This window comes from Onychomys torridus, chromosome 13 (genome assembly GCF_903995425.1).
Source record: "Onychomys torridus chromosome 13, mOncTor1.1, whole genome shotgun sequence".
In the NCBI taxonomy this organism is placed as follows: Eukaryota; Metazoa; Chordata; class Mammalia; order Rodentia; family Cricetidae; genus Onychomys; species Onychomys torridus.
The window spans coordinates 56,134,149-56,160,923 of record NC_050455.1 but is presented as its reverse complement, the minus strand read 5'-3'; the positions used below and the strand labels follow the sequence as shown (position 1 = coordinate 56,160,923).

Sequence of the window (26,775 nt, the reverse complement as noted above, 5' to 3'; positions counted from 1 at the left end):
AGGTGGAGGTGGAGGCAGGTGTGTCAGGAGTTCAAAGTCATCCTAAGCTACATAGCCAGTTCCAGGCCAGCCTACACAGACTTTGTCTCAAAAGAAACCAACAAACAAGAAAATCCAAGTACATACAGATTCTGTAAGACAAGAGACTCATATCTTTTAAAATGTTTTTATTAAATAATCTACTTGGAGAATAATTACAAAAGCTTTAAGCAGTTAATTCCAAGTAGTGAAAGGCATTTTTATTTAAAAAAAAAAAAACAAAAACAAAAACAAAAATATCCTTATGATTTGCTGCTTTATACACAGGAATGATTTATTTTACAGTCATTTGTAACATCAGCCTATAAAATTCAAAACTTTTTTTTAATGTCTGAAATGCAGAGTGACATTCACAATGATATGCTTTCGCACGAAGCTGTCTATAAACAGGCAAAACTGAACACTATGACAAGTCCACACAGAATTTACAAGACAGGCACTTTGAATTTGATACTGGGAGTCTTTCACAGTTAACGTTGCTTTTCTGAAGCTCATGTCACCAGAGGTAACCCACTAGTGAAGCCAGGGTTTCCTGGTGCAGAAGTACAAACAGGTTTGGTTGCAAACACTTCAGGTGTGATACATGCAAGACATGCCCTAAGTAAGAAGAATCTTCTGAAAGAAAATGAAGAAAACCAAAAAAAGCAGCCCGGAATAAAAGCATCGACAAGCATCTGAACGAGGCCTGTAAACCAGTGTTTTAAACCCCTTCGTTCTCGGGTAAGGGATTAAGAGGCCGGGAGAGGCCCCCTCTGCGAGGGGGGTACTGGAGGTTGGCAGTGTCGGCATCGCAAGAGCGCTCTACCAGAGGAGCAGGAGGAGGAAGAAGCTGGGCACAGCTGGACCATCTTGATCCAGCCCGTGGGGAATCCAGAGGGGGAAAGAAATACCTGAAATAATGAAGACAGGAACAAAACACCAAAACAAAAACAACAGGGGGAAGGAGGGAGGGAAACAGAAGAAAAAGAGAAAGCAGTAAATACAAAGAGAACCAAAGAAGAGAAAACATGCTGGAAGAACAAAAAAAGAAAAGAAAAGAAAAAAAAAAAGCTTGTATATTCATGCCAAAACCAATAGAACATAATAGTACAAATCAAGACTCTCACTCAAATCAAGGTTGCTTAAGCAAGTATAAAACTTTGGAAAGAAATCTGTTAAAGTTAAAATGCCAAAAAAATTGTCAGTACGTATGTTACAGAGAAATTAATTTTATAAATTTAAAGCATTATCTGATCTCTCATTTGATACTGCAATTTACAGAGCTAACACGCTTTTCACTTAGAGCAAGGCTGCACTTGCCGCAGCAGCCGGCATACACTGCCGAGTGCACACATGATACTGAGAACCAATCCCAACACTCGCACACTGAAAAGCTGGCTACAGCAACATGCTTTTGAAAAATAAAATCATTGGACAGTTGTGGTTTCCTGCAAAACAAAAAACTGAAAATAGCTACAGAATTTTGGTGTGTAAAAAGGCTCCAAGAATTACAGCCTGTTATTCTACCATCTTATAACTTACCCGTAATTTGTATGCAATTTAGTATATGAAAAGGTTTATAACTATGTCAAAGTCAAGAGTTTCAGAAGACAGGAATTCATTGAAACAACACATTAAAAATCCTGAGACATGGAATTTCGATTGCATGCACATTTTCAGCAAAATGTCAATTCTTCTTATGCTTCCAATATGTCTTAAAGGAAAGCAAGTTGTCTAGCATCACACCACAAATGTTCATGCACATGTTAGAAACAGCCGTCTCCTATATGAGTATGAGATGAGAACTTAAAAGTGCTTCCACTATGTTACCACCAGATAAAGTGGTAGCAAATGCTATTTTATCGCAACTCTGGTGCGACATTAATAAATCTGCTTCTTTACTAGTACTTTTAATTACAACCAGTTGTGTGGATAATATCACCTATAAAGCAATTCTACAAAAGGTAAACAAATTAGCACTCAAAACAATCTTTATGAAAAATATTTATTTGATTTTCAAATTAAAATTATAAAAACTCATCATTTTAGCTTATTGTTGTAGAAAATAAAAGACATATCCCTATATTCTCCAAATGGAAATAAAATTATATTTTCCCTCCTCCCAACAGTTTTATGAGGATAGTAGCAATCTTTTCAGTTTTTAAACCCAAGTTAGTCTCCAGAACATTTCAAAAAATTGTTTTGGTGATGATGTCTCAACAAAAAGCCTTTCCATTTATAATGTCAGCAAACTGACTAGTACAAAAAATCATATATGCTGTAATTTTAAAGGCCTTTTGGACTGTGTTTAGAAGTGAGCAGGCTGCTGGTGCATCTTGGGAGAGATCAAACGGCGCTGGGGAAGGGGGAAGGAGCCCGGTCTCCATTCCTGTGTGCATGCAACAAGCAGGCAAACAGCAAAGTTACTCCAGCTAGCTGTGCTCAGCTGTGCTTTCTGTCAAAGGACATAATACAAATGGAAAAGGGAAAATGCATCACAGATCCAACACAGATGGTTATTGGCACAATCAGAAAACAGATCAAACCATCAAAGCTATTTACAGAAGAAAATAACCAGTACAAAAGCTGTAGCCTAAATCCAGATTTTGAAAATCAACTCTATATGCTCTCCTTCGAAAATAATCTGCTCTCCTTTATGTTAACTGGAAACTGTTTCTGTAGTTGCAAATACTTGAAAGCTCAAAACCAAATAGGAAAATTTCTTTATAAAAAATACAATAGTGGGTAGGGGATTTAGCTCAGCGGTAGAGCGCTTGCCTAGCAAGCACAAGGCCCTGGGTTCAATCCTCAGCTCAAAAAAAAAAAAAAAAAATAGTATCAAAACAATTGGGAAAATTAAAACGTAATTTTTTTGTTGTTGTTTAGGATGTCAACAGGATAACCACAGACCAGTTAGGGGTAGATTCTGAAGTTTTCTAAACTGTATTCCAAATTATGCCCAAAGGCATATTAAAATAAATTTATATCACAAATTTACATATTTGAAATTTGACTATGAAAGTGACTATGTCAAATTTTGCTTTAAATGTATGCAGAATAGTCTGAATGTTAAAACCTTAAATTTTATCATTTCCTCAACAACAAGTACAAGACAATCGTTTCACTCTCTGTTCTCATAAAGCTGTGGTTGTGTCCTTTATATAATGTCAGTGTGACCTGATGCAAAGCCCCCACAAGCACTAAAAAAAAAGGCTATTTATCTAAGAGTCAACCCTATTAAACCACATCTTCTCTTCCCCTCCCTGCTACAGAAAAGAACACAGAATCACGAACAAAGCAATTAATATTTTTACTGACCACTGAATTTCAGAATATAGCTTAGTGATAGTACAAACTATTGTACAAACTATACTAAGAAAGCCATTAAATACAGACCAAGGGTGTCACAATTATTGGTGAATTACTTTATTCCACCCTAAAAGTCACCTTTTAGTGTGACTATCATGAGAGGTGGCTCAGCAATTAAAAGCATTGGCTGCTCTTGCAGAGGACCCAGGTTTGATCCCCAGCACCCACATGAAGGCTCACGTACATCCGTAACTCCAGTTCCAGTTCCTGACTCTTCTGGCTTCCACAAACACTGCACAATGTGGTGCACAGATATACGAAGAGGCAAAACAGCCATACACATAAAATACAGTGTGCCCAGGGGTGGGGTTCTTTCCCACACAAGAGCCTACCTGCCAGCAGAAGATCCATTTAATGAGTTTTGAAGATTTGGAATATTTGAGCTTAGTGAAGGATTTGAGCTTCCCAGCTGAGAACTCCCATTTACTGGGCTCCCGTTACCTTTCAAAATACCAGTACACTTCCAGTTGTCCATGTAATTAGCTGAAAGAAAAAATAACCGAATACATTAATATGATTAATATCTATTCATAATACATGTACTGCACTGTTACATCTGCTCATACTGTGAACCCTGAGGTTGCATTATCTATGGAAAGACCTGTTTCTAGTTGTGGTGTGGCTCAGCCCTAGCACACAGCTTTAACCCAAAGGCTTTCTGCTAATATTGTCAACAGGATTAAATAAAGTCAAGCACAGGTCAAGAGGCAGAGCAAGCACCAGTTGCCAGGAAGTGAACCTATGACTATCAAGAAAAAAGCAGAGGGAGTGAGAGGGAGCCAAGAGGACGGACAGAGATACACAGGAAGCAGAAGGGAGGGGCGCAGAGTTTGAGGAGATCTGACTGAGAGGGTAAGGGAGAGAGGCTTTAGGGACGACGGCGGAGGAGGAAGGTCAGCTGGGTAGTGTGTGTGTGTGTGTGTGTGTGTGTGTGTGTGTGTGTGTGTGTGAGAGAGAGAGAGAGAGAGAGAGAGAGAGAGAGAGAGAGAGAGAGAGAGAAAGAGGGGGGGGGAGGATGAATTCGGGTACAGGAGTGCGGCAGCACTCTTGCAGAGGTCAGCTTCAGCTGTCAGCCCTCATCTGCTAATTAGTTTACAAAGAGGCACTGCTGTTCTTCCATGTGCTGCACTTACCAGGGTACGGACCCCTGAACTTAGGACTCTCCTCTCTCTGCCTCCCAGGTCCCTAAAGGAGCACACCTGAGCTATGTGCCTGTTGTTAGGTGAGTTCTGGGGATTCAAACTCATTTAAGGCCAACACTTTTATCGAAGACCACCAGCCTCTGCTGGGGTCAGTTACACAAGTTAGCTTTTGCTGGAGAGGCTGAATATTCTAGTTAGTTTTAAAACGGAACTTCTTCCACACAGAAATAAAACATTTCAATTGGCCATTAACTTCTACAAACTAGGTAATCTGATATTTCAAAACAGTACAAATAAGATTATTATTTTTAGACAATATTAAAGACAATTTTTAAAAATGTATTTCAGTAGTGAGTTCTAGGACAGCCAGGGATACACACAGAAACCTTATCATATATGTGTGTGTGTGTGTGTGTTTGTGTGTGTGTGTGTATGTATATATATATGTATATACATACATATATATATAATGTTTATGTATTTCAGAGTTTACACTTCTAAGTGAAAAGTAAATAGAAGTAACTACTACTCCTCCACTAAAAACCTTACCTTTCCACAACCTCACACAGCCGTCATCACCTGAGGATGCGAGTACTGTTCCTGTTATGTTCCAACTCACCCTCCAGACCTGAGAATTATGATTATCAAACTGAGCCACAATGTGGATTTCAAATTTTGTGGGACCACCAGAAGAAGTAAGTTCTTTCCTAAAAAAAAGATTAACAAAGTTTTCAAGAAAAATGTGTGTATACACACACTCTCACACATAAACACACATTTTAAGTAAGAAATACAAATAAATATGCTTCCCGTATTTTCCCCTAACATGCGCACCTATGTCCCCCACCAACACTCAGCCCTGTGGCCCTGAAAGTGCCACTTCCATGAGGATCCTCCACCACCTGGACTTATTTCACCCCACAGATGGTGCTCAGTGACTTTTTTTTGGAAGAAACAATTAAGCACATTAGTCCCCCAAAACAAGGTCCAGATTCCAATAGACCGAGTAGCGCACAGGACGTACAGAAGCCAGAAAGGACCTCAAACAAATGAAATCCTCACTACAAAAGTCACATCAAATATTCACAATAGGATGCAATACTCAGCCCTGTCCCACTACTATCCTCAAAAGGAAGGTGCACTTTCAAATTCCTGATTTTTCTACAACTCACCTTACAGGTTTTAATGTGAAAATTCTTACATCTTTGGTTGCTATTGCCAGGATATGAAAAGATCTTCCCAAATTTGGAGCAAATGCAATATCATGAACAGGATCTGTGACGGTCATAAGGGTTTCCGCTTTTGCATATTTCCTAATTCAGAGAAAAATTAATTAGAAATTTTGGAAATAAGATGGAGAGATGGCTTCATAGTTAAGAGCATTTGCTGTTCTTCCTGGGCCACAGCTGGATTTTCAACACCTACATCAGGTGGCTCACCACTGCCTATAACTCCAGCTTCGGGAGATACAAATGTTCTCCTCAGGCCTATGTAGGCACCTGCACACATGAGGCATAAACTCACGTATACATCTACATATAAATAAAAACAAATCTTTAAAATAAAAACAACCTGAGCCAGGCTTGGTGGCACTTCCGCACTCTGAAGGCAAGAGAATCTTCGCTGAATTTGAGGCCAGCTGGGGCTACATACAGAGACCCTGTTCTTAAAATAAATAAATAAAACTTTTTTTGGGGGGGGGGGGCGTTTGAGACAGGGTTTCTCTGTGTAGCTTTGCGCCTTTCCTGGAACTCACTTGGTAGCCCTGGCTGGCCTCGAACTCACAGAGACCCGCCTGCCTCTGCCTCCCGAGTGCTGGAATTAAAGGCGTGCGCCACCACCGCCCAGTGAAATAAAACTTTTCTAACAACTTCATCAATATATGTTAATTTTTTTCATTCTGCTCACAGGAAGCACTTGCCTTTGGAAGACACTGAATAGTGGACCCCCGATGATAAACTAACTCCTAAGCCCAAACTGGAGCCTATAAATATGACGTTATTCCAAGAGAAAAAAATGTATGTATCTGTTCTTATTCACTGTCACTAGGGCAGGACTGACTTAGAAAAGACAAAGCAGTGAAGAAGCCCGAAGTCATGCGGCCGTAAGCCCAGGAGCGCCTGGCGATGAAAACTAGAAGAGCCAAGAAGATTTCAAGAAGCACAGCCAAGCCAACATTTGATTTTAGATCTCTGGCCTCCAGACCTGTAGGTGAAAAACTTTCTGTTGGGCTAGCCCAAGAACCATTATAAGGCCCAGTGTTACAATGTAAGTGTATCTTAAAATACTTAATCAAAACTAAGCTAGAATAAAATCTGGGTTTACTAGTGGTTTTCTGTTTGTTTGTTTAAGTCAAGGCAAAGGGCATGCCAGGCAGTGGTGGTGCCGAATGATTAGGGAGTGTAGGATATATATATGAATGCATACATCTAGACACTTATGTCAAAATAATCTAACACTGTACAGGAGCTCAACATATACAAACTATTTGTTCTATTCCTCAGAAGCTACACTTATATATTAAGTAGAAACTATACCTTAAATTTTAATCTCTAGACTAGTAATTTGTAGTGGTGGTACACACCTTTAATCCCAGCATTCAGGAGGCAGAGCCAGGCAGATCTCTATGAGGTCGAGGTCAGCCTGGTCTACAGAGCAAGTTCCAGGACAGGCACCAAAACTACACAGGGAAATGGGGAGGGGGGGAGGGAAATAAGGGCTAGGCATGATGATTCATGCCTTTAATCCCAACAACACTCAGTAGGTAGAACTCCCTGATCTACATAGTGAGTTCCTGGCCAACCAAGGCCACACACAATCTCAAACCAGAAAGAAGGAGGAAGGGAGGGAGAAAGGGAGGGAAGGAGTTAGTTGGCATGATGGTATACACCTGTAACCTCAGCACTTAAGAAGTACATAAGAAGCCGGGCGGTAGTGGTGCACACCTTTAATCCCAGCACTCAAAAGGCAGAGCCAGCCTGGGCTACCAAGTGAGTGGTTGCGCACGCCTTTAATCCCAGCCCTTGGGAGGCAGAAGCAGGCGGATCTCTGTGAGTTCAAGGCCAGCCTGGGCTACAAAGTTCCAAGACAGTGTCAGTGTCCAAAACTACACAGAAAAAAGAAACTGTATCCCAAAAAAAAAAAAAGTTAAAAATAAAGTCCTGAATGAATATAAATTAAAAAGAAAGTTGATAGCAACAAGAACTGGCATGTTTAAGTAGTGACCAACCTGGGTATGGTGGTATACACCTAATCCAAGCAGGGAGATCATGAGTGCAAGCCAAGGCCTGCCGGAATTACACAGCAAGACCCTGTCCCAGAAAGCCAAGGACCTAACAGCAGAGAACCTGCCAAGCATGAGCAAGAAACAAAAGGCGACTGCAGTATCTTACCCTCACATTCTGTTCTGTATCAGTGAACAGAGACTAAGATGAAAATGGAGTCGGGCATGGTGGGACACAACCTGAACCCCAGTATTCCAGAGGATTCCCAGGGTTTCAGGCCAGCCTGATCTACACAGCAGGGTCAGAGCAGCTAGGGCTACGTAAGATTGTGTCTCAACAAACAAAATTTTAAAGGGGGGAAAGCACGTCAGAGTTTAGGTTCTTCTTAAGGTCTTCAACAGCACGGACATATCTAAAGCCAACCAACCCTGAGGGTAAGAAAAGAGGGCAGCGAGTCCCCCGGCCTGCCTCCCCATCACATTCTCGACTGTCTCTTCACTCTCCGGAATACCTACTCAAAGAGTTCATCTCAACTTTCCTCACCCCATACAATCACTTCAGCCATCTCACCCCATTCTTGCCTCTGTGTGGTCTCAGCAGCCTGGAGAACACCTCTCTATGCTGTGCCCCTGCCCCACCTACAGAACACTCTCAAAATGAAGGCTCAGTAATGAAGTACTACTCAGTACTCTACCTAGTTCTATCAAAAGTTACTATGCTTACACAGAGAAAATATTACATATAGAAAATGTTAGCACTCGGGAGGCAGAGGCAGGTGGATCTCTGTGAGTTCGAGGCCAGCCTGGTCTACAAAGCGAGTGCCAGGAAAGGCACAAAAGTACACAGAGAAACATTGTCTCGAAAAACCAAAAAAAAAAAAAAAAAAAAAAAAGTGTTACATGGTAATAGCTACAGTATTGTACTATAGCTACTGTATTCATGTTTTTGTTTTTTGAGACACTGTCTGCATAGCCCTGGCTGTCCTGGCACTCACTATGTAGACCAGGTTGGCCTCCCCCCCAACTCAGAGATCCGCCTGCCTCTACCTCCCTATAGTGCTGAGATTAAAGGAGTGTGAGCCAGCACAAAGGCCATATTCATGTTGTTTTCTTCAGCACTTAATATTCCTACTGATACTTATGAAATACTCAAAAATAAGAATTTTCTTCCTTAACTGAGAAAAATCAGATTTCAATAAAAATTATCAAAGCAGTTGATAGAGTAGCAACATGTCAGCCTCAGTGATCAAGTCCACTTGATTTTTTTAAGAGGAAGAGGGCACCTGATAGGCCTTGGTGGAGGTACACACATGGTATTTGGGAGAGGCAGGAGAACAGGAGAATCACAGCACATATAAGGCCTGCCATATGTGAGACTGTCAGAACACAGGGAGGCATAGGTTGTCTAACTTGTCCTGACTCTTGATATTTGACCTTGGACTTGATCACAGGTTGTTGGTCTGCTCAATTGTAAAACAATGCTAATATCAAAGCTTTTTAACGGCTTCTTATATTCAGACTTCTTATCACCTATGTAAATGTACAGACCTGGATTATCCTGCTATCTTCCTCCTTTCTGTCCTTACTTTATGCCAAACCCACTACCATCGCCCAACTGGACCACTGGGACAGCATCGTCACTCACCCTGAATCCACTGATGCTCCTTCTAACAGATGTGTCACATCTGTGGAAGAGTTAAGCCTGCACTCACTGGCCAGTAAGGTGACATTACAGTGGTGGCACAGGCTCTTGAGTCGTGCTTATCCATCGCACTCCATTTACCGCGGTGGTGACTGTGTCTTGTTCCCAGGTCTCACCAGTTACCATCTCCTTCCCACAGAAGGCGTCTGCCCTCCATCTAAGCTAACTGATCCTCACCCTACTGGTCCTCCTCTAAGTGAACATCACTAACCTAATCCTCGGACCAGGTTCCTCAGGTAGAAAACTCTTCAAACTCCTGAATCTTTTAGTTCTTAGTATTATTTTCCATTTCCTCTACAAGATGATATATATACTGAGCTACCAGTTAGTTACCTTCTCTTCCACCATACTTATTGGCAAACAGAGCACATGCCTTAGGTATCAGCTACTCAGAAGGCTGAAACAGGAAGATCAATTGAACTTGTTCAAGACTAACTAGGGTGACACGAGACTGTCTCAAAAAGGGAAAAACAATGGGGCTGGAGAGATGGCTCAGCAGCTTGGCGCACTGCTGCTCCTGCAGGGAACCTGAGCTCTATTCCCAGCACCACATGGGGTCCCCAACCATCCACAACTACAGTGCTGGAGGAGCCAATGACCGGGCATCCACATGGTACACAGACATATATGTAGGCAAAGCACTCAGAAAATAAAATCTTTTTTTAAAAAGCAAAAAACAAAAGACCAAACCCACCCAGGAAAGCATAGCACAGAACTTGATATATCACGGGAAATCAGTGACCACACCACGAAGGATGTACAATGCAGGCAAAGAATAAAGGAAGAATAATGTAAAAGCAACCGCGGTGCTGAACAGAGCAGCACTGACCTGGTGTTCTCATTGTACTCGAATATCTGCACCTTGGCCATTGCATTGGGGCTGCTGTCATCACTTCCCACGGCGATCATGGGCGAGTGAGCACGAGAGCTGGGGGAAGCAAGGGGACAAGTGACCACAAGTTAGCCTGTCCTTTCCCACATCTGCATGTCCACCACAGACCTTCACACACACACTATGACTTAAACAGAAGCTTCTTCCAACAGAGGGCATTCAAACAACTAGCAGGTTAAAAATGACACCTGCCATACCTTCTTCCTACGAACATCAGCAACAGGAAAAATGGCGTTCTTTATTATTAAAGCTTACTAAAGCTTTGTTACGAACACTTCACACATTCAGATCCACTAATCAGAAAAACTCAGATGAACTACAGAGAGCTATGTGATGACAGGAAGGAGAGATTGTTCTATGTAAATAGCAGGTTCTCATTAAATAGCAGGTTCATGAGAGTGTATCTATCAACAAATATTCACATAACCTAGCTGCTAGCTAAATTTCAGAGTGAACTAGTGTTCACAGACAAAATACCTATACATATGCTAAATATTACAGATTCCAGATGTTATAAATACTCATGTAACAGAAATGAATATAAAAGATAAGGCTCAGTATGAAACAGAAGCAAAATAAGCATAAGCTATCTCTATCTATCTCCCTCTCTCTCTTTCTCTCTGTTTTTCAAGACAGAGTTTCTCGGTGTGTAGCCCTGGTTGTCTGGAACTAGCTCTATAGACCAGGCTGGCTTCAAACTCACAGAGATCCACCTGCCTCTGCCTCCGGAGTGCTGGGATTAAAGGAATGCACTACGACCACCTAGCTAATTTTGTCTTTTTTAGGAGGAAAATCTTTGGGGTAGATAAATGGCTAAGGGGTTAAGAGCACTAGACACTCTTCCATAAGACCCAGGTTTGAGTCCCAGCTCCCACATATGTGGTAGATAGCTCACAATGTTCTAGAACTCTAGGCCCAGGAAAGCTAAATGCCTTTTTCTGGCTTCCACAGTAACACAGTTACAGCACAAACATATAAGCAGGCAAAATACCAAGACACATAAAATGTTAAAAGTTTAAAAAAATGTAAGAGGAATCATATAATATAAGAATAAACCAATTAAGTACAGATCAATGACTAACACAACAACTATAAAGATTACCACAAAAAAATACCTACTAGTCATTTATGAATGAATGAACTATTTGATCAGTGACTATAAACCGTTTAGATCTAAGAGAGCAAGAACCAACAGTATAAGTCATCTACATATGTAACAGTGGCTAGCATAATTAAAATCTAGGAATTAAACTAGTGACAGCATTTACGTTTAGAAAAAAAGAACTTTCAGTTTTATTTTCTACTTCTCTAAATATATTTGCATTTTTTCTTACCAAATGATTTAAAAAAAAAAAAAACAGCAAACACTAGAGAGAGCCGGAGAGATGGCTCAGTGGTTAAGATCACTTGTTGCTCCTCCAGAGGACCCAGGTTCAACTCCAGGCATTCACATGGTGACTCACAACAGTCTATAACTCCAGTTCCAGGGACCCATCACCCTCTTCATGCCTCCAAGGGCACCAGACGACACATGGGATACACAGACATACATGCAAGCAAAACACCCATACACATAAAACAAGTTCTTTTAAAAAATTCCTTTAGGGTTGGGGATTTAGCACAGAGGTAGAGTGCTTGCCTAGCAAGCAGAAGGCCCTGGGTTCGATCCTCAGCTTCCAAAAAAAAAAATCTTTTAAAAGAAACCATGGCCTATTCACACTCATACATACTCATACAACCATACTCAATATGGAGCATTTAAACCGGAAGGATGTTTATACAGGATGTTTACACAGGTATAGTGACCTCATTATTAACTCAGCACTCAGGAGGAGAGGCAGGACAGCAAGCTCAACACCAGTGCTGGCTGATTACACAGCAAGTTCTAACCCAGCGAAGGCAAAACAGCAAGTCTCTCAAATGAATGAATGAATGAATGAGTGAACCACTTTAAAAGAAATCCTATGAATTATATACTAATATGTGAAGACGTTGGGTGGTGGTGGTGCACACCTTTAACCCCAGCACTTGGGAGGCAGAGGCAGGCGGATCTCTGTGAGTTCAAGGCCAGCCTGGTCTACAGAGTGAGATCCAGGACAGGCATCAAAACTACCAGAGAAACCCTGTCTTGAGTGTGTCTGTGTGTGTGTGTGTGTGTGTGTGTGTGTGTGTGTGTGTGTAGAAATACATAATACAAAATATTTTTCTGTGAGAAAAGAAATTTCAAGGAAAATATATGAGTTTTATACATGTAGGGGTATACCATGTTTATTTGTGTTGGTGCCTATCTGATTATGTTTGCATACATCTAACTCTTGGGAATATCCTAATTTATTTTTATATACATAGAAAAGGGTCTCACCAAACTATTGATAATGGATGGGTTCAACTGTGGAGTGAAACTAGAGACAGGATACATGCCCAGACAAATAATATTGTCTAGTTACAGAAAGCGCCTAGGAAATTAAATTCTTAGTTGGAAAACTGCTCGCCTGTTTTGGTAGAGTTATCAAAGGTTTGCTATGAACACTTACCTGGACGGGTTCCAAGAAATACAACTACAGCTCAGCTTACAGGAGATTTCATGCTGTAGAGACCACTGGCTGAGATTCATAACATCTGGGGCCTCATATATTCTTACTATACCATCTGCTGAACAGGTTGCTAACATCAGACCCATGTGTTTGGGAGCAAATTTCACATCAGTAACAGATGTTCTGCTATCCACTAGAGTTGTCCTCTTCACCTGAAAAAAGAAATATATATATATATATGTGTGTGTGTGATTTAAGTCATACACACAAAAAAAGTGATGATGGATCTGAAAAATAAAATGTTTTAGAATCACAGAGACATCTCTGTCATCGACTAGGTGTTTATCCTTGAGTTACTTAAAGCCTCTTTTGGTGTCTATTTCCAATGACGCACTCTGCTTAAATAACAATCACTAAGGGGCTGGAGAGATGGCTCAGTGGTTAAGAGCACTGACTGCTCTTCCAGAGGTCCTGAGTTCAATTCCCAGCAACCGCATGGTGGCTCACAACCATCTACAATGAGAGATCTGGTGCCCTCTTCCTTGCAGGCAGAACACTGTATATGCAATAAATAAATAAAATCTTAAAAAAAAAAAATCAGCTGTAATTAACTGTTGCCTTTAAGACAGAATAAAGTCTGCCTTTAGAAAGGATAATGTATGTTAGGAATCTCGCTGTAATGGTTTGAAAGAAAATGGCCCCAAAGGGAATGTGTGGCCTTGTTGGAGGAAGTATGTCACTGTGGGGGTGGGTTTTGAGGTCTCCTATACTCAAGCTATACCCAGTGTGACAGTTGACTTCCTATTGCCTGCAAGATAAAGGATGCTCAGCTATTCCTCCAGCACCATGTCTGCCTGCATGATATCATACTCCTCCCAGGATGATAATGGACTAAACCTCACTAAGTGAGCCCCGTCAATTAAATGTTTTACTTTATAAGAGCTTTCGTGGTATCTCTTCACAGCAATAAAAACCCTAACTCACTCACTAAATAATAATAAAACACTTGGGTTGGGGGTTTAGCTTAGTGGTAGAGCGCTTGCCTGGCAAGCACAAGGCCCTAGGTTTGATCTTCAGCTAACAAAATAAAATAAAATAAAATAATAATAATAACAATAATAATAATAATAAAAGACCACTCACTAAACAGACTGGTCCCCAGACCAGAAAATGTCAGAATTTTTATACACACAGCTTTATCATACAAAGCATGCTACAAGTAGTAAATCAAGTGAACTAGGATCCTTAAATAGTAAATGTAAGGACTGCAGTGTTTATCAACATCAGTAAAGGAATGGACTGCATAAAAGAGACAAACATCTGCAGACTAGTCTACCTTACGGCAGAACCAGGAGGAGAGCAAGATCTCACTACACACATCCTTTTACAGCTTTCAATTCTATACTGTGTGATTATTAAGAAAAATAAATTGAAAGGAAAATAAAATACTTGACATGATAAACTTCAACAGTAGTGGAAAGGTCTTATAATCTAGTTCAGTTCTCTACTTTTATAGATAAGGAATGTGAGCAGCACAGGGATACTATTGCTGCCCCAAACCAATCATTCAATAAAGGCTGAGGTAGAACTTACTGTAGACGCAGATAAGGGAAGCTCGGAGTGTAGCTCAGTGATATCATTGATAGAGGCCCTGGGTTCAATCCCAGGAGTGCAAAATAACCACAAATCAGAAGTCTAAAGTCTACTAACCACCACACTAGAATCATGTAAAATTAACAAATAGATAAAATTGGGTGCAAAGCAAATCCCCTGGGTTCATCAGTGGGATAATGATGGCCCGAGCCAAGCAAACAGAAGTAAACAGGAGAAAATGCGTCAGAAAGCGTGCAGAACGCAGGGCAGTGCACAGTGAGCCCGGGCCTGGGCGTTCTTAGGTACACTAATGGCCTGATAGCTCACACCTTTGCTTTTCTGTGCGACACTAAATGTCTCACCCAGTGACTCTGTCCTCGAAGTTTGTCATTTGATTCTCCTACTATTTCTTCCCAGACAGCTGCTGTTCGGTCAAAAGAACAGGAAGCCAAAACTTGTCCAAACTCAGGATGAGCCCACGTCACGCGCCATACAGATCCACTGTGTGTCTGGGGAATTTAAAAAACAAAACTGAGTTTACTCACTTCACACATACAGTTTTACTTGAGAAAATAAAATAGAACATGAGCAGTTTTACTTCAGTTAGAAGAGAAAGATACCAACTTAACATTTTAATAAAAAGTTAACTTCTAAAACTTCGAACTTTTAGGATTGTGGACTTCTGGCGTTGTTAACACTTTTAAATTACTTTTGATTTTGAATGTGTGTGCGCAGACATGTGTGTTCTCCATCTCTCTCACTGAACTTAGAGCTCACCACCTGGCTAGACTGGCTGACCAGCTAACTCCTCCAGTCTCCACCATGCCAGCACTAGGATTACAAGCACATGCTGCCACCACACACAACATTTTAAGTCGGTTCCAAACTCGGGTCCTCACAGTTGCACAGCCACTTTACCAACTGGCCCACCTCTCCAGCCCCTATAATGAAGCCATCCAAACATACATTAAGAATGACAAAGCCAGTTGATGTTTTTGATTTCCAATATAGGAGATCTACTTTGTAATTTAGCCTAACCAATCAATGAAGTTCACCTTTTTCTTTTTATTTGCAAAATACTTTTTTTAAAGTTTTGTTTATTTATTATGTATACAATGTTCTGTCTGCATATATCCCTACACCCCAGAAGAGGGCACCCAGATCTCATTATAGATGGCTGTGAGCTACCATGTGGTTGCTGGGAATTGAACTCAGGACCTCTGGAAGAGCTGCCAGTGCTCTTAACCTCTGAGCCATCTCGCCAGTCCTTATTTGCAAAATATTTGTACAGAAAGCATCCACCTAGTCAAATAAATAAGATTAGTCAAGATTATCTGCTTCACAGCCCAGAGACAGAAGTAGATTCATGGTTGCCAGGGATGAGAAGAGGCAGGAACAGAAATGACTTCTGGATGAAGAATACAGGGTTTGTGTGTTAGCGCATGAAAATGTTCTAGATTACACAGGAGATGGGCACACAACTTTTAGAGTAAATTGTTCTGCTGGGTGGTGGTGGCAGCACATGCCTATAATCCCAGCACTCGGGAGACAGAGGCAGGTTCTCTATGAGTTCAAGGTCAGCCTGATCTACAAAGCAAGGTTCCAGGACAGTCAAAGCTGTTACACAGAGAAACCCTGCCTTGAAAAACCAAAAAGAAAGAAGGAAAAAATTATTCTTTAAAAGGGGTAAATATGACATTAAGTTATAACTCAAAAAGGTACTATAGTGCTTTAAACAATTATTTGGAGTGGGACATGCAGTTCTAATAAGTATGAAAATATATACACTGCAAAAATATAGAGTATTTTATTCACTTCAAGAGCTAACACAGGTAGCTAGAGAGATGGCTCAGCAGGTAAGACCACTGGCTGTTCTTGCAGAAGACTGGGCTCAGTTCCCAGCACCCACATGGGAGCTCAAAAACATCTGTAACTCCAGTTCCAGGGGATATGATGCTCTCATTGGCCTGAGGTTCACTGCAAGCACTTGATGCACATGTACATGCAGGAGGACTCAAAACACAAGAAATAAAATCTTAATCGCTAACAATAGACAGAAGAGTGGCAACAAAGTGATTAAAAGACATGAAGTTAGCCGGGATTTGAGCCTCTTAAATTTGCACTCAGTGCCTCTGTCCATAAGACAGTACCTTGTTTATTAACTTCACATCTTTTTTTGGTTTTCTTGACAGGGTTTCTCTGTAGCTTTGGTGCCTGTCCTGGACTAGCTCTGTAGACCAGGCTGGCCTCAAACTCACAGAGATCCACCTGCCTCTGCCTCCCGAGTGCTGGGATTACAGGAGTGTGCCACCACCGCCCAGCAAGAATTCTTAATTAAAGCAGAAGTGGTATATGCCTTTAATCTCAGCACTTGAGAGGCAAGCAGGATCTCTGTGAGTTCAAGACAAGATTGTTCAACAAAGTGAATTCCAGAACAGCCAGGAAACTGTCTCAAAAAGAAAATAAAATTAAATAAATAGCCAGGTGTGGTGGTAGGTGTTTGTAATCCTAGCAGTTGGAAGATAGGTAACAGAAAAAAATGTCACACCGGGTGGTGGTGGCCCACGCCTTTAATCCCAGCACTCGGGAGGCAGAGGCAGGCAGATCTCTGTGAGTTCGAGGCCAGCCTGGTCTCCAAAGTGAGTTCCAGGAAAGGCGCAAAGCTACACAGAGAAACCCTGTCTCGAAAAACCAAAAGAAAAAAAAGTCACAACTCTAAGGGCAGTCTGCTTGTTTTACATACCAAGTTCCAGGCTATCTCAAACAAACAAACAAAAACAAAATTTTGAATCTCCACAGAATAGCTACTGGATGTTTCTACACAGCCTCTGAAGTCATAGGACAGTAAGTACTAAGAAGCAAGAGAGAAGGGTTCCCTTTGCACATGGCATGCTGCTAACACACCTGTAATCTGTCACAGAGACAGAAAGGCAACAAACACTTCTAACACTGAAAAACTACAAGGAACTCAAATGCCCATTGGCAGGTGAGTGGATAAACAAATGTGGCTTATCTACACATTGGGACTGCTCAGCATTGCATAAAAAACAAATAATGCTGGTGTGGTGGCACACATCTTTAACACCAGCACTTCGGAGAGAGAAGGAGGTGGATCTGAGTTTGAGGCCAACCTAGTCTAGGCTGAGTTCTAGGACAGCCAGGACTACATAGTGAGAACTTGTCTCAAAGAAAAAACATAAAACACAACATGGATGAACCTCAAAAATACGCTAAGAGAGCCAGGCAGTGAGACATGCCTTTAATCCCAGCACTCGGGAGGCAGAGCCCGGTGGATCTCTGTGAGTTCGAGGCCAGCAGGGTCTACAGAGCGAGATCCATGACAGGCACCAAACTACACAGAGAGATCCTGTGTCGAAAAAACAAAAACAAAACAAAAATGGCTAAGGGAATCTAGGCAGATACTATAGCTATATAATTATATAGTCATATATATATGACTATATAAGCTATTACGGTGTTGTGTGACTTTTCCGAGAGAGAATCCAAATAGAATTCTGCCCAACAGAGTCTATCCGAGTCTAGCTGAGTGGACCGACGACTTTCCTGGAGAATGGATCACCACAAACAAAAAGGAACTGCATTACCAAGTGACACCCAAGACCATATGTGGCTAGAGCAGAAAGGAGCGGGGACGAGAGTCTCGAGGGGATCTGCGGACCCTTCCCCATCTCCCTTTGAGACAGCACGTGAGCAGCTAGCTCTATAACCTCTACCATTAGCATCGAGTTAGCCGTCACTGTGCTGTCTACTCCTTCCCTTACTGTGACTGCGGGGCCAGGGCATTCTGGGGGTCACCAGGGCAACTCAGCTTTATGATGGCGGGAGTCATGGGAGGCCAGGAGAAACCAGGGCTGCTGCAACATATGGTTTCATAACCAACACTCAGAAACTGCTTTGGCTAAAAGCCATGGACTCCTGACAGGTCCACAAAGACAACTGAACACAGGATGAGAAACCAGCACCTGTGCCTTCATCGGTACGGTCAAACTCCTGTTGCTCTGCTATGGAATAATGCTGTTGCACGCTGGTTTAATAAAACACTGATTGGCCAGTAGCCAGGCAGGAAGTATAGGCGGGGCAAGCAGGCCTGGAGAATTCTGGCAAGAGGAGTCAGCCAGACACAGAGGAGGCAAGATAACAAGGCAGAACTGAGAAAAGGTACCAAGCCACGTGGCTAAACATAGATAAGAATTATGGGTTAATTTAAGTGTAAGAGCTAGTCAGTAATAAGCCTGAGCTAAGGCCGAGCAGTTATAAATAATATGCCTCTGAATGATTTTTTTGGGGGGTGGGGGGAGCTGAGGATCGAACCCAGGGCCTTATGCTTGCTAGGCAAGCGCTCTACCACTGAGCTAAATCCCCAACCCCTGAATGATTATTTTATAAGCAGCTGAGGGGGCTACCCTGCTCTACATAGGCATGCTAATCACTTAAGGAACAGCTGTCTTAACTCATCTCATCCCCCTTTCCAGGCTGAAGCCATGGAAAGAAATCACTGTTCTCACTAAACCTGTAGTCACCTGGGGTTATTTATGGGAAAAGCCAATTAGAGGACCGACCAGCCCACACTAAAGGGCAATCAATTAAAAGTAAAGATAAAGCTGCACCTATAAGCAGAAGTAAAGATTCTGTGAGGACCAGATTGAGGAGGACCAGATTGACCCTCAAGCAATGACAGTCATAAGACCTCTTAGACCCACTCACAGAACTCGAGACAATGATTTAAACCTACAACTGATGTTAGTACCTCAAAGTCACAGTTGGGGTCACCCAGCTACAAACCCTGTGATTTACAAGTGACCCCTCAGCAAAATATATGGAAGCAGTAGTGGCTAAGATATTTTGGGAGAAACCAACCACTTTCTGATTGGATTTAAGGCCCACTCCATGAAACAGAACTCATATCTGACACTGCTAAAGTGGCCAAGAAGCTGTGACTAGACAGGTCACCTACTCCTATTATTCTGCTAAAGGAACACAGTAATAAAGGCTCCTAATGACTACTGCTATACTCATAGCTGCTCAACCCACATCAGAGAAGCTGCTTCTTGTAGTAGATGGGAACTAACACAAAGGACCACAACTGGACAATGTGCAGAGTGACAGACTTTGCAGCACTTGGTCCTAAATGGGATGTTTTCATCAAAACCCTCCCCTCGAGGCTCAGGGACCTATGCGGAAGACAAAGTGGAAAGACTTTAGGAGCCCGAGGTGATGGACACTCCAAGGAAATCGTGTCTTCCAGCCCAACAGGACTCATGCACAACTCAGAGACTACAGCAGCATGCACGGGTTCAAGGCAGAGGCGTCCCAGGGCTGAGAGGGAGAATTGGACAGAGTCCCACCCCTAACCAAGAAGCTATCTGCAATCGGTACTTGTTGGCAAAGGAAAAAAGTCAGTTTTCTCCAATGGAGTCTCTCTGAGTCTGTCAACCACACCTCAGGGCAGGCCCCACACCCAGGAGTAGCCAACACAAAAAGACCTCAGTGGTAATTTCATGGGGTTTTGTTTTATTCTGCTTTCGTTTGGTACTTTTTGTCCTATGGTCTTTTGCTTGTTTTACATTTCATTTTTGTGGTTTTATAGACATTTGGGGGGGGGGGGTTGTTGTTTTGTTTCTTGTCTTTTGTTTTTGTTTGAGGGGAAAAAGAACATAAAGTAGGGTGGCTAATGAGGAGGGAAAAAAACATGAAATATGCTGAAATCCTAATAGTTAGAGAATGCAACAAAAATACTATTTTTCCATTCTTAGGGGGTGGTGGTGGTGGTGGTGGTTTTTTGGTTTTTTTTTTTTTTTTTTGAGACGGGGTCTCACTCAGTAATTTAGGCTGGCCTCTAACTTAGGGCAATCTCCTGCCTCAGTCTCCCAAAGCACTAGGATCCCATACCTGGCCAAACCTACAAATTTTCTTATTCTCAAATTTCCTATTGCTTTAATAATAAAATAATTTAATAAGCCAGAAATTATCTTTCCAGGAAAGAATACCATATCAATTTTATCATTTTCTCAAAGCTGAATACCAATATTAGTCATTAATACTAAAATAGCAAACATTTCAATTTTCTCAAACCATGTGAAAATAAAAACTAACCTTCCAACTAGCAGTACAGTGCCAATCTCCGCTTTCACTTTTATCCCAGACCTATAAAAACAAACAAACAAAAAAAGGCAAATGAGCATTAAGCACAAGGAAAATGTTAACTCCACAGGAAGCAGCATAAAGAATCGTTCCTGTCTTAAACCAATGTTCCCTAGAATTCGTGTGCAGAGTTGGGCCAGGTTCTAAGGCACCCAGAGGCTGAGCACTAACAGATAGAGTCAACACAACACATTCCTGTGTTTTTTGGTTTTTGTTTTTTGTTTTGTTTTTTTTTTTTTGGTGCTGGTGATATACTGAAGACTGAGCCCAGAGTCTTGTGCCTGCCAAGTGTAGTACTAAGACAGTCCTGAGTAATACCCCCAATTCCCCTTAATAAGTAACTTTGACTACTGAAACATTGTTTATAGCAGTTTAGGTCCCTGTATCTGGTGGATCCTTTTCACCAATCAACACCACATAACCGATTTTAGTGTGTATCTCGGTTTACAGACACTTTATTTGATACAAACTGGCAATTCGTCTGCTTCTACCCAGCAGCCAGCAGCACGGTAATCATGCCTGAAGGGCACTTACCTAACACATTTTCTAAACCACAACACAACTTTCTTGTGCTTCAGAACACTGGAAAGCATTGCAGCAAAAACCATTTTAAGCTGTGAATTCACCAACATGAGGACAAGAATAAATGTACAAACCATGGCACTAAGTGGGCTCTGAAAAAGAATTTGCTTACTGTATGAGCCAAATAAAGACAGTCATACTGTTCCATCTAAGCTGGGAAGGTGTAACCAGGAACCCTAGGGAGACAGGGATGGGGAGTTACTGGACACAGTGCCAATTTAGAATGAGAATATTCTACAGGTAGATGGCCATCCCATATTCTTGGTAAATGACTCAAAAAGCACAGTGGGGCTCATGCTTTTAATCCAACTCATGGGAGGCAGAGGCAAGTGGATCTCTAAGTTCCGGGCCAGCCTGGTCTACATAATGAGTTCTAGATCAGCTTGAGGGGAAGGAGGAGCACAATGGGTATTCACTTAGAGGTAACAAATTTTAATGAGGCAAAATAAAAAAAAAAAAAAAAAAAAAATAGCAGCCATCAGTTCGATAGATGGCTCAGTGGATAAGAGCACTCACTGGCTGCTCTTCCACAGGACCAAGGTTCAAATTCTCAGTACCCCACACCCTCTTTTGACATCTGGTGGTCACACAGATATATGGGCCAACAGATCATCCATTCACATAAAATTAAACATAAACATACACATAATGTTGATCAACTCCATAAGCAACAAAAGCTAAAATAGCCACCCCAAAAAAATTATAAACCAGTTGGGGATTTAGTCCTGGGTTCAGTCCTCAGCTCCGGAAAAAAAAAAAAAAAAAAGAAAGAAAGAAAGAAAGAAAAACAATTCAAACTTAATCAGTCAAAAATGTCTTAAGGACTGAGGATGCTCTGCTGCCTAGTACCTGAGACGCTTAGTACAACCCCTAGTATCACAAAGGGAAAAAAAAAATGCCAGCCTGGTGGTTCATATGTGCGATCCCAGATACTCAGGAAGCTGAGGGATGAGGACCCCAAGTACAAGCCAGCCTGGGTAACTTAGGGAGACCGCGTATCAAAATAAAAAGTAAAACGAATGACAAGAGCTTGGAAGCAAAGCATCTGCCAAGCCTGGGCTAGGCGTCCAGTACCACACACACACAGTCATGACAACGCCAATCCCGCCATGATGCCATCAAACTGTTACTCTCACGATGTAGCACAGCACAAACTGGGCTAAGGACATAGCTCAGTGGTAGGCTGCTTGTCTACCATATGTAAGGTCCTGAATCTGAGCCCCAGCACACACGAAAATGGTAAAATTAAGGGTGCAGGAGAGCACTTTGCCAATTCTTTTTTTTTTTTTTTTTTTTGAGATTCATTTATTTATTATATGTACAGTGTTCTGCCTGCATGTATGCCTGCAGGCCAGAAGAGGGAACCAGATCTCATTATCTAAACATTAGATGGTTGGGAGCCATCACGTGGTTGCTGGGAATTGAACTCAGGACCTCTGGAAGAGCATGCTGCCAGTGCTCTTAACCTCTGAGCCATCTCTCCAGCCCATGGATTTTTATATCACTCTGTTCTACTTTTTTTTCCCAGAGCTGAGGACCAAACCCAGTGCGCGCGTGCACATACACACACATATAAAAGTAATGAACCTTATAGAGTCTTCATTGACATTCAGCTATCCCATAATGAACCTATGTTGACAAAATTCTTGGGGGGGGGAGGTTACAGGGTCTCTACACAGCCATGACTATGCTGGAACTCACTTAAGCATACCTAGCTGGCTTGGAACTCAGAGATCTGCACGCCTCTACCTCTTAAACATTGGAATTAAAGGTGTGTGCAACCACACTCCGCACCCACCTTGACAAAATTCTTTAAAAGACAGTGTAAATCAGGTAGTGGTGGCGCATGCTTTTATTTATGTATTTATTTGTTTGTTTATTTATTTAATTCCTGAGACAGGATTTCTCTGTAGCCCCGGCTGTCCTGGAACTCCCACTGTAGACCAGGCTGACCTTAAACTCAGAGATCCACCTGCCTCTGCCTCCCAGTGCCAGGACTGAAATCATGAGCCACTACACTTGGCCAGACTACTTTTTCTTACTGAAGAGCCTTGTATTCATACACACTTTTTTTTTTTTAAATCTGTGCAAATGTTAGATTTTTCTCCTTAGAAAAAATTACTGATAGCCAGGCGGTGGTGGCACATGCCTTTAATCCCAGCACTAAGGAGGCAGAGCCAAGTGGACCTTTGTGACTACAGAGCAAGTTCCAGGGCAGGCACCAAAACTACATGGAGAAATCCTATCTCGAAAAACCAAAAAAAAAAAAAAAGAAAAGAAAAGAAAAAGTTAACTGAGCTGGGCGGTGGTGGCCTTTCGGCCTAGCAGGGATTGTTGTAAACAGATGCTAAAGGTGGTTCAGAAACCTCCATTCTCTGGTTGTATAAGCAGGCTGCTCAGAATCACTGAGTCAGTCAGTTGGAGGTCACTCTCCTGTCCTGTCTCTCCTTATGTGACAACATTATGCCTAATAAAAGGCTTCCCAGATGGTCATTTCTTGCCTGCTTCAGGCAGCATGGGGCAGAAGCGGTAACAGTCATCAGAGACAGCCGAGGCACCCAGATTAGCAGTCCAGTGACTACGCTGTAAAAGTGGCAAAGCAGTGTGGTAACTTGACAGTTGAAGCAGCCCCTTTGCTGACTGTCATGGTAGTGTATACATGTAAATTCTGCATGCAGAATTACGTTCTCTCCCAATATTGCCACATTATCTTAGTAAACACCATTCCTAAGGGCTTAACTGATGTCTGTTACCTGTCCAACTTGGCCAATAGTTGGCCCGGCCCTTAAGGGCTCCAAGGGACCCAAGGCTCCGTTCTCCCAACAAGATGAATCACAACCTTAACTCCAAGGGATCAGACGCCCTCTTTCGACCTGCCTAGACACCAGGCGGTGCACATACATACAATGCAGACAGAACACTCATACAAAGCAAAATAAATCTTTAAAACTGAGGTGTGGGAGGGGCATAGCCGTGCCTGGCGGCGCACATCTCTAATTGCAATACTCCCGGCAGAAGCAGGTAGATCACCGGGGGTGGACTACAGACTTGAGACTGGCCTCCAAAAATTAATGCATCTTATCATAGTCAACGGACACTTGTTATAACTATCTTCAGAGACCACTTGAACATGAACAAGGAAAAAAAAAAAAAAAAAACTGTCCGGTTTCCGGCTATTCTGGCGTCGTGCCGGAGCTCATGCTTGTAACCCCAGCATGGCTGAAGCGGAGACTGGAGGACAAAACTGAGACAGTCTCAAAAAGAACAGGACTGCCTTGTGTGTAGTTTCCCTCCACGGGACTCCCATCGGGGGAAGTGTCCCCGGCAAAGGAACACAGGCGAGGCCCACGGGACTGAGACACACGCTGCCAGAGGGAAGAAAAAATAAAAAGACATCTCCACGGGCAGCCACGGGTCCGCACAAGCGCGGGAGCCCCCAACCGGGGCCCAACCAGGACCCACTCCGGAAACTCGGCACGCGCGTGCGCTCAGCACCCCGAAGCCGGGAGCCCTCCCGCGCAGGCGCAGCAGGAGGAGCGCGCCGCGAGCGCGGACGGCCGTGACCCCACAACCCGCCGGCGGGGGAGGGCTCTCGCCGCTTCCGGGGCGGCGGCGTCCGGGGCCCGCGGGTCGCGTGCGTCTCGGTCGGGACTGGTCCGTTCCGCGCCGCCTCCCTCCCTCCTGTGCCGTCCGTCCCTCCCCTCCGTGCCGAGCCCCGGGCAGCCGAGCGCGCCGCGCGCACCTTGACGCTCTGGTCGCTGGAGCAGGTGGCCATCCGGCGCCCGTGGAAGTCGAAAGACACATCGTGGATGAGGTCCTTGTGGTCCGCCGCGATGCTGCGCGCCACAAACATGGCCGCCGCCGTCTGCCCGGCCCGCCTCCGAGAGGCCGGCGCTGGGGCCAGCAGTCCCCGGACCGCCGCGGGGAGGCGCGTACGGCACGTCGGCCCGCGTCGCCCCGGCACGCCACGCCCCGAGGGACACGCCCTGCGCGGGCGGAGCCTGTGCCCAGACCTCGCTGCGGCCGCCGCCGCCGCCCCCGGAGAAGGACGGTGGAAAAGTGAATGCTCCTTCCGGAGTCAGACCTGGAGGTGGGCTGCTCGTAAGCACGTGATCGGTGCCCCGAGCGAGTAGAGACGTCCCGCTGCAGATCTGAACCCGGAGCTCAGCCGCTTTTCACGAGAGCTTTCCCCGGAAAGATGGAGACGCCCAAAGAGGTGGCTTAGGGAGTCCCGCTGAGCGTGCACGAAGTGCCGCCGGAAGGATGGAGTGGAGACCGGAGGAGTGGAGGACCTAAAACAGTGGTCAGTGCCGAGAGATGTTACCAGTAGGACAGGCTCGAGGGTCAGCAAAACCAGAGTGAGGAAATAGAAATTTAAGTCAGCTGGAGGAAGGGCAAGACCCAAAATGATGTTCAGAATTGACTTGCTTTGGAGCTAGTCTTTAATGGAGAAGTAAGTGAAATAAAAATAGCTCGCAGAGAGAAGCCTGTGATAGAAAGTGCTCAAATCTGGGTTCAGTCAAATCTAGGAAGTAGTGGAACATTGATTCATTCTTCTCAGGTTTTAGCTGGGAGGTAGGTTGTCATCTTTAATTCTCATGGGATCCAACATCCGCTCCTGGCTTTCATGGGCATGGGGATGCATGTGGCGCACAGATATAAATACAGGTGAAACATGCATGCACATAAAAATAAACATTTTCAAAAAGAATGTGAGTCGTGTTAAAAAGGAGGTTAAAAAGTTCTCAAAATTATTAGTCCCAGTTGTTCTCTGATGGATTTGTACAGAAACCCGCAGAGACAGGTCTGAAATGATCTTACCAGTCTGAAATTTTCCTTAGCCTTCTTTAAATTAAAAAGATTTGGGGTGGAGAGACGACTTGGACTTCGGAGAATCTGAAACAGCTTCCATGAAGACCTGCACTCTCCAGCACATAACAGATACACATGCACACAGAGAGACTTAAAAACAAAAGTAATTATTTTTAAATACTTTATTCCTATTTTAGAGGTACACTCCAAGTCCATCAGTTGCACATAAAACTAATAACTGTAACCTCTAAGTCCTGAGACATTCCGAGAAAAAAAAAACCACTATATAAAAGCACAAGAGATACTTTTTTTTTTTTTTTTTTTTCTTGATGTTTTTGAGACAGGGTTTTTCTGTAGTTTTGATGCCTGTCCTGGATCTCAGCTCTGTAGACGAGGCTGGCTCCTGAGTGCTGGGATTAAAGGCATGCACCACTGCTGACTGGCCTCTTGAACTCACCAAGATCCACCTGCCTCTCCCTCTCTAGTGCTGGTATTAAAGGCGTGCATGCACCACCATCACCTGGCCAAATTTATCTTCTTTTTTTTTTTTTTTTTTTTTTTTTCCTCAAGACAGGGTTCCTCTGTGTAACATTCCTGGCTGTCTTGGATCTCGCTTTGTAGACCAGGCTGTCCTCGAACTCACAGAGATCTGCCTGCCTCTGCCTCCCAAGTGCTGAGATTAAAGGCATGCGCCACCATCACCCAGTGAGTTTATCTTTTTTTTTTTTTTTTTTTTTTTTTGAGCT

General features: G+C 43.0%; 1 protein-coding gene across 3 annotated transcripts; it reads right to left on the bottom strand.

Moving 5' to 3' along the window:
- Nucleotides 1–147: 147 nt before the first annotated feature.
- Seh1l (SEH1 like nucleoporin) lies at nucleotides 148–25,259 on the bottom strand. Of its 3 annotated transcripts, none has more exons than XM_036205126.1 (9): nucleotides 24,960–25,255; nucleotides 20,588–20,638; nucleotides 14,836–14,982; nucleotides 12,881–13,092; nucleotides 10,284–10,382; nucleotides 5,702–5,842; nucleotides 5,079–5,236; nucleotides 3,720–3,870; nucleotides 148–929 (listed from the first exon to the last, which is right to left on the bottom strand). In XM_036205126.1, the coding sequence occupies exons 1-9, from the start codon at nucleotides 25,068–25,070 to the stop codon at nucleotides 740–742; spliced, it is 1,260 nt and encodes a 419-aa protein (XP_036061019.1). In that variant the 5' UTR covers nucleotides 25,071–25,255; the 3' UTR covers nucleotides 148–739. The 3 variants fall into 3 exon arrangements, with proteins under 3 accessions (XP_036061019.1, XP_036061020.1, XP_036061021.1); XM_036205128.1 differs by lacking the exon at nucleotides 148–929 and adding an exon at nucleotides 1,055–2,473 and having other exon boundaries at nucleotides 24,960–25,259; XM_036205127.1 differs by lacking the exon at nucleotides 20,588–20,638 and having other exon boundaries at nucleotides 251–929; nucleotides 24,960–25,256.
- Nucleotides 25,260–26,775: the final 1,516 nt, after the last annotated feature.